We start from the raw sequence: 8,984 nt of genomic DNA, 5'->3' as shown, positions 1-8,984 counted from the left end.
CAATTGAGACATTTAACATTGTTCCCTATGGGAAATCACGGGCATCTCGTCGGTCGCATCTCACCCGATTTTTTAGTGCATTCAATGCCCGAGATGGCCATGATGGGCGCCCTTCTAAGTAAAGAGTACCGTTTTGAGCATTGCCATAATCCCGCTGGGATCTCCAACTTTAAAAAAAAAAAAATTCCAAGAAGAATTAACATCAGTCATATAGATATATAATTTTATTTAGTCAGAAATATACAGCACAGAACACGCAAATACACAATTTTTTTAAACTAATAACATATAGAGGTGAAATATAGTAGGTTGGAGAATTAAAAACCATACATAATTATTTGGCAGTGTTACGCTCTGGTGTTATTAGGTAAGACAAAACTGACTGCTGAGGTTTCTAAAGCCATCAGTGTATTTTCTATCTAGCAAAAACACAGGATCATCATCCACCTGCATAGCTTGTTAGTAAACCTACAGCAGAAGTATTTCCCTAGGCTAGAGTGACAAATGGCCTGGAGAAATTGAATAGAACATGTAATAAAAATAACATTTATAAACTTAAAATGTTTCTACTGCCTTATTCTTGGGTTCTATGAGGTTTATCCATAAAACATGAACAGCACCTGGAAATTGCAATTATACTGTAAACAGTGTCATAATGATTAACCTCACTATTAGAAACTACTTCATGTTACAATGTTGGCAACAGTGCAGTTTTATATCAGTAGTTGTTTACATCTGACATCATTTAAATGTACCTCTGTGCAATTTTAGACAAATTATTGCATATTTTTGTGCAAATGTCTGACAGCTTCCAGACTTTCATTGCAGGTATAATACTGACCAAAATAATTCCTAAATCTTAATTCCATAGACAGGTGTTTCCTCGGCAAAAAGAAAAAAATCCTTTTAAAAATCTAAGAACACAGTTGTCTTATATTATCTACACAAAAGCAGCTCCTTTTCTGTAGTCTAATAAAATAATAGTACTAATATGAATAATAATAATAATAATAATAATAATAATAATAAAAAATCTTAAGTATGTTCCAAATACTTTTCATGTGTTGCACATTTACCAATGCAAACTATTGGAAACGGAGAGAACACATAAAAATGAAGGACTGGGTGTACTATATTCTAAAATTGTAAACATGAAATATGCTTTTAAGCATTAGTGCATTATTAGGGGATAGATGTGGACACTGACTGCACACATTTCTATAATCAACCCCCAATTTTCTGTAATTTCTTTTGTTTTTGCTAATTAAATAATTAATACAGTATGTATAATACTGTTCTCAAATATCATCTAATATGCTCTACTTTATCTATTGCAATGCTGGTTACTACCACATAAAACTGTATTCACATACATATATATGAAATTGTACATTTGTATGTACTGTACATGATACAATGTAACAATGACTGCATCAGTTTCTCCACCTCCTTTGTTACTCCTTACTCAGCCCTGCTTCTCTGTCATTACCCTTAGCTTGTATGTTACTCAGTCAGAAATAAAATAGTTTCATGTATGGAACAGTGGAATTTATATCCTTTTTAAAATGGATGGACCATAGAATTGATAGACTGCTTTCTTATGGACCAAGCCTTGTAGAGAGATCAAGCGGACAGAGATAAACGGGTCAATGTATTAAGACTTGAGGCCAGATGCACTAAGCTTCAAAAGTGATAAAATGGATAGTGATAAACCACCAGCCAATCAGCTCCTGTCTGACATTTTTCACACGGTCTGTGATATGGCAGGTAGGTGCTGATTGACTGGCTGTTTATCACTCTCCATTTTATCACTTTTGAAGCTTAGTGCATCTGGCCCTTGGAGAGAGATAAAGTGAATGAAGATAAATTACCAGACAATCTGCTCCTAACGGTCATGGTACTGGCTGTGTTTGATAAAAAATACAGTTAGGGGGTAGCTCAGTGGAATTTTATCTCCATCCGCTTTATCTATCTCCAAGACTTAATACTGTACATAAACCTTCAAGAGGTAATGGGTACCCTAAGAACCTTCTCTAGTTAGGGATGACTATTATAATAAGGTGACCGTTAGGTAGTCTTTCCTAAATTTCCAAATTCCTAGCAAATTATAAATGAATGTCCTTTTGCCATTTTATTCATCCACTGCTGTTTATAGTACACCTGATATCACATATATTACAAATCGTCATAGAAAATAATCCTCAAACAAATCTAATTTCTGTTTTCTTTTATGTAATTTTCTTCAGTAATGTATCAAAAGGTAGAAAGACCTATTGATGCCAAAAAATAATTAATAGATGGAGTATGTAATTCTATTTTAGCTTTACTATATATATATATATATATATATATATATATATATATATATATATATATATATATATATATATATATATATATATATATATATATATCAGGGGTGTATTAAGAGCGGAGGGGGCCCATGTACAGTCTCCATCTGGGACCTTTCCTCTCCAGCAGGTAGCGCAGTAGACTCAGCACTTAGAGCACTGGTAGTCTACTGCGTGTATGCCCAGGTCTCCACAAAAACAGTGCGGCAGAAGTTTTTCCTACAGCGCATGTGATAAATTACCAGGAAAATGCTACCTGTGAAGCACTGCTGCAAAAAAGAGTGCAGCGGATGCTTTCCTACTGCGCATGTGGAAGTCATTTTACCAGAGACTTGTGCAGTGCTGCTGCTGATGCCGGGTTCTGGTGAGGGAAATTTAGGGAGGAAAAAACGGGAGCAGGGAGTGCAATGTGGGACCCCATTATACGCCACTGCTAGATATAAAGAGGCTTACTGTCAGTGTAATATGACACTAGTAAGGGGATACATAATACATAATGTAATGTTGATGTTAACAATGTCGATATTCATAATACCGAAACCACAATGTCAACAGATATCATGTTGACATCGTTGAAATACTTACTATGACCATGTCCACATCTGCAAAATTTTGGCATGTTCACAAAGTCTACATATAAAATGTCAACATTTTGCAGGGTTTGGAGGCTGTGGCTGTGCAGAGTTAGGGATAGGTTACGAAAAGATTAGGTTTTGGATAGGCACTATGGGAAGGGTTAAGGTTAGGCTAGGGGAGGGTGAGGGCTAGGCACTACTGGGAGGCATAGGGTATAGGGATGCTCACTGCAGAAGTGATGCAAGATCAGCCAGAAGTCCTCATCAGCTGACCGCCAGACTCAAAAAAGATCTTGCTTTATTAGCTAGACAAGCCAAACTAAATAACCCACCTCTGCACCACCAGGAACGTGTTACAACATTCTAATCATGTTGACATTTCATTGTGTAAATGTGGATGTGGTCAATTCGAAATATTTTGACATTATGAAAATGTCATCATTCTTATGCCTCTACCACCCATCAGAGGTGGTAGAGGCAAATACAGTAGTACAATTTAAAAATGCTTGGGATAGGCATATTGATATCCTTACAAAAAAATAAGGATCAAAATTGGTTTGAGGTAACATGTTTAAAAAAGGGGCAGACTAGATGGGCCAAGTGGTTCTTATCTGCCGTCAAATTCTATGTTTCTATGTATAAATGACAATATATATCACATATATCGTTCTATAGGTAGACAGCTCCCATGAAGCAGATTCTCTTTAATCCTTCACTCCTACAACTATTCTCTTTTACTATGAAACGTAATGGATATATTAAAGGGAATGTAACACTACTTCATTGTGTATACTGTGAGAGAAAATTATTTTTATAATACAACCTTCAGGAAATTACTACTAATGGGGAATTATTTGTAAAACACACACCTTTACCCCAAATTGGGCCAGCTATGTAAATAGTGGCTACTTGTGGACACCATCAACAAAATAAAGGATGAGAGAGTAAAGGTGGCCATACACCTACAGATTTATCTGCAGATCTGGCTGGCTGTAACAAAAACCTGGTTATGAATGAGAGCAAATGACAGTTGACCATTTGCTTGGAAATGCTGGAAAACTGACAAACTGTCATTCAGATATTACCAGATTTTTGTTCCAACCAGCCAGATCTGAAGATAAATCTGTAGGTGTATGGCCACCTTAAAGGTGTGAGAGGACAATGACAACTGATATTATAATGTGTATTGAAAAGAAGAAGAAAGATTTTGGTGGGGGTATCCAGCTGTGCGCCCAATGGTTTCTGTTGTTGCTTGGCTCTAGGAAATGGTTTTTGACTGAGTATATGGAAAGTAAGAGTTCTAGTAGACCCAACTGACAGGGACCCACTGGGACTCAGTGCGCAGCTTCTCCAGGGCCACTTGCAATTCCTGAAAACTTTGATCCAAATCCGAGTTGACCAGACTGAGATCAAAATAATGGCCATAGGCCTGCTGAAGACGTTCACTCTCCTCTACAATACGCAGTAGCTCTCCATCCTATGAAAGAAGCATGCTTGTTACATGTAATTGTTACAAGAATATCAATGCTGAATTATACATATATGATAGGGTAACAAATATTGCAGTGACATATAAACAGAATGTAATTGAAGGTGAGGGAGAAGTGGTGAAAAGTATTTAAAAGGGAGAGAAGATAAAGACAAAATAATCTGATTAAAATGAACATGGCCTGGAGAATGGAAGGGTTTACAGAATTTATTAGGATGTGGTTGGAGGAGTAATCTATGAATATGGTAATGCGGCATAAGGTGTCAAGCCCTCTGTATACATTAATGCTACGAGCTGTGTCCCAGGACCTGCAAAACCATCAGTTAGCTGTGCGATCAATGGGGTTGTGCCACCACAGTGCCAACCAATAGGCCAGGAAATATCTGTATTCTGATGTAGATCCTTGCTTCATCACTCTCCCAATGGTCGGAGACATGCCTGTGCTTCGGGAACCAGAGGCTGTTGCTACCCCCTACCCATATGGCAGTAGACTGTCAACCACTGACATTCTTTTACTGAGCTGTGACCAACATCGCAGACCTGTACTGCACATGGGCAGTACTGGAATGGCACATGCACAAAGCGTCGCGCATCAGTACTTTGCCTCATTAGCATAGTTGGCCTTATTCAGAGCCTCATGCAATGCCAATATTTACGGAGTTGAGTAACTTTTGTTACGAATGTGCATGTCTGAAAAACACTAAAGTGCGTTATACAGAGTGTATGTACATAGTCACTGTTGAGACTGAGATGCACAATATCAAAGATGTCTAAACAGCTATGGGAGTGTCGGAGGCATGAATGAAGTGTTTTCATACTCATATTCTAGTTTGTCCACTTTGGATGCCATATTTATGACACCAATTTGCAACTGCCATAAGGCTGGTACAAGTATTGACGGTGCGACCAGTTGTAGTGTCTGTAGATGCACCAGGCAGTAAGGGGGTTATTCTGCTTGGTACGGTGGGACCGTATACGGGCGGATTGGTTTTTTTTCAACTACGCATGCGTAGCTTTCGCTATGCACATGTGCGGCGACCTCACACCGCTCACGGACGGGTCTCTCCGTGCGAAAAAACCTGTCCGCAAGAGCACGGTCATTGTGGGCGGCATGAGGGAGTTTTTAGCGGAGCAGCCGGAATAATGAGGAAAACTGGGCGTAAACATGGGCGTACACCAAAAATTTACGGTGCTACAACCGCCTCGATTGGCGAACGCACTGTGCATTTTGGCCCAAAAACAGGCAGACGCCAAAGATAGCTCCAGACCACACCTAGAGATATCGTATGAGAGCGGACGCCTGTACCTGTTGTTTTGTTAAGTGACCCAACACTGCTGTTCTGCCCCTGCCTGTGTGTATAAATTTTGTTTGGCATTTGCACCACTTCCAGTGATTGGCTGCAAGTTCTTTACACTGTACCAAAAACTAAATCAGCCCTTTTTTTACACTAACCGGTGTCATTCAAATGCAGTACACACTGGGCGGTATTCAATGAGCCGGAATCGCCAAGTTTTATGGCGATTCTGTGTTTTTATTGTGTCTGACGGTGATTTTTGGAGCCCCAAATGCGAATCACCCTATTCAATGAGCTGAAATCGCCGATGACGACCGGTGAATGAAGCAGCAATCGCCAAATGTTATTCTCTACAAATCGCCGTTTTTTGTCTATAGGATTTTACATGGGGAATCGACGGTAGTTGAGGGGAATCGCCAAAAGTGTATTCAATGAGAAGTTGGCGATTCCTTTTTCTTCTTTCATATCGCCGTTCCTCACCGAGTGTCCCTCGTCATCTTTTTCTGGTGAACTTTTATAGGAACATGTGAAATAATTGGTTTTAAGTGTTCTATTTAACTATGCAAGTCTAATGTATTATTATTTGCTGCCCTTGTGTGATGTCATGGTCGTAGAAGTGCTATACAAATATATATTTAATTTTTTCAGGTATTTTTTTTTTCTCCCACAAAGCACTGTTCTTACCCATGGTGCACCTCACTTACCCATGATTCTCCTCCCCACCTCACTCCTTCGTTTGCCCTTTGAGCAGATTACCCAGCGTTTGCCGTATGCTGTATGGGAAGCGTTTGTCCAGGGTAATTTGCTTTTTTCTTGCATTTCTCTGCATTTTTTTAAACAACTGACTACATTAATGCGGCTGTATAGGGAAACGCCGGTATGGCTGAGAATCGCCGTTAGGGCCGGCGATTCTCAGCCACGTTGAATAGGGTGACTTGGCGACTCCCCACGAATCCCCATGCATGGCGATTCACAGCTAAAAACCGGCGATTGGCAGGCGAATGTTAAATCAGGATCACTGTGACCAACGATTCTGGCTCATTGAATACCGCCCACTGACATGGAGTAGGGGCAACCAAAACAGAGACCAAGCAACAGGGAAATTAAGTTCTTAATATAAAATAAACATATGAAAAGGTGACATTACCACCCTATAAACATAAAACACACACATACGCTGACACTTACCGATAATTGTTTGGCTGTCAAACCGGCCTCCACTGCACCCTGATTATTAGATTTCAGGGTTTCGAAGTCTGGAGCCCCAATAAACACAACATATGGTACAAACTCAGCAGTCCTGAGCACTTTCACAGCCTGAGGAAGAAATTCATGGATGTGTTACCTATTATATATTATTTTATTTAAATCCACAGAGGCTTGGCTAACCTTTATATAGTGCATGGCATATACCATAATTCTGTGCAGTGTAGTATAACATATGCATAATTATTAATTCGAATGCACAGTCTTGAAACTGATCGATAGAGGAATTGGGTGGGCATTGAGTCAGTGGTCCACCAGGCCATGCCCCTTATTTTATACAAGTGTGTGCCTAAGGCACACAAACAAGGTTCTCCTGCTGTACCAATTATCATAAGGTAAAGAGATGCCACTGGTTGGGAGCATAGAACCTTGGCAATACCCTGTTGCAGAAATAATTAAGACCCCAGGTTCACTAGTTGTCCAGACTTTAGGTCAACATAGTCAGCGTAGCATAGTGTCTCCACGGCAGCCCTGCCGTGGAGACAGCCTAGTGTTCCTGCGGAAGCCCTAGTCACCGTACTGTCAGGCAGCATAGTGACCGTACTATCCCTGCGAGCTGCAGCTCTGTCCCCGGCGTCCCTGGCAAGGCTAAAGAGCACATCACACACAGCGCCAGTAACAGCCAGAGCCCCTGCGCTGGCGGACGCCGTCGGAGAGGCGATTATGTGGGCGCCGATGGAGAGGCACTCCATCTGCCTGAGACGCACAAGCATCTCAGATGCTTGTGCATCTCAGTAAGTCTTGCAGCAGGGTACGGCAACCCTGCCCGTGTTCGCTTCAGGGAGACGGGGTTAGGGGTTCGGTAGCATGTGCATCTCGTGCACAAAGGGGGTTGCGGATGCAAGTGCATCTCATGCACAATAAAGGACGCCAGTGCACCATGTTACATACTGCCAAATGCCTCGCTTTCAAACCCCCACTATCCACGCCAGCCCGAAGCATGGCGAGCATACGCGTTACACGTCCTCCCGACCTGTTGATACCCCCACTATCCACGTTGGCGTGGAGTTGATTTTATAAAGTGTGGCGAGCGTAGCGAACCACTGAGCTTGAAGCGTGGTGCGCGGACACGGATTACTAGACATGTAATCCGCATCCCCTCGCGTGGCTCGCTGTGCTCACCACGCTTCGGGCTTGGTGGCTCGCTGCGCTCGCCACACTTTATAGAGTCAACTCCATGCCAATGTGGATAGTGGAGGTATCAACAGGTAGGGAGGACGCGTAACGAGTACTGGCGTGCATAGTGGGGATGTTTAAAGAAAACATTCACACCTGGCATATCATACATCTGAAACAGTAATGATGACATGTGTTAACTGGTAACTGGATTTTAGTGAACAATAAAGAAGAAAAAAAACAATGAACAATAATATCAAATAACAAGTCCAAGAAAATATAAAAACAGTCATTCTTAAAAAACATATAATTCATATTAGAATACAGTTTTCAAAGTGCACGATGAATAGACAATCAGACTAAAAAGCATTATACTGGCTGATGGTAGTAGAATAATTGAATGAGTGAGGCTATGAGTTGAAGAAAAGTTCCTCTTAGAGGCAATGACAGTGTTATAATTACCAGTCCCGCATATTTGTAAATCCAATTAGGCTGTAGATAATGAATGGGCCTTTTTTTCGACTAATTACCAGAAGTTCTCCGGATAGTTCCAATGGGCAAGATGGATTGCTGTGGGCGGACCTCAGGTGGATATCTGTGAAACAGCTTACAGAATATTCAATAGTCTGCGGGACCAGGTAATGGAGGCTCTCACAAAAAACGCGTTTCTCCGCCTGTGTCACAACTTGGCGGCTTCCTCAGTTTGACTCAAACTGAGGAAGCCGCCGAGTTGTGACACAGGCGGAGAAACCCGTTTTTTGGATTTACAGCCTAATTGGATTTACAAATATGCGGGACTGGTAATTATAACACTGTCATTGCCTCTAAGAGGAACTTTTCTTCAACTCAAAGCCTCACTCATTCAATTATTCTAATACCATCAGCCAGTATA

General features: G+C 41.0%; 1 protein-coding gene across 2 annotated transcripts in view; it reads right to left on the bottom strand.

The window, feature by feature from the left end:
- Positions 1-209: 209 nt before the first annotated feature.
- The window catches only part of MPP2 (MAGUK p55 scaffold protein 2), a 41,818-nt gene continuing 33,043 nt past the window's right edge, over positions 210-8,984 (bottom strand). For both annotated transcript variants that reach the window (XM_083147367.1, XM_083147368.1), the window contains 2 exons: positions 6,899-7,027; positions 210-4,403 (listed from right to left, as the gene is read on the bottom strand). In XM_083147367.1, coding sequence (XP_083003493.1) covers positions 4,227-4,403; positions 6,899-7,027 — 306 coding nt within the window. In that variant the 3' untranslated portion in view covers positions 210-4,226. The remainder of the gene's footprint in view (positions 4,404-6,898; positions 7,028-8,984) is intronic.

This window comes from Crinia signifera, chromosome 6 (assembly GCF_055691185.1).
Source record: "Crinia signifera chromosome 6, ASM5569118v1, whole genome shotgun sequence".
Taxonomy (NCBI): domain Eukaryota; kingdom Metazoa; phylum Chordata; class Amphibia; order Anura; family Myobatrachidae; genus Crinia; species Crinia signifera.
Note: the sequence above shows the minus strand (reverse complement) of the source record. Positions and strands in the feature narration are given on the sequence as shown.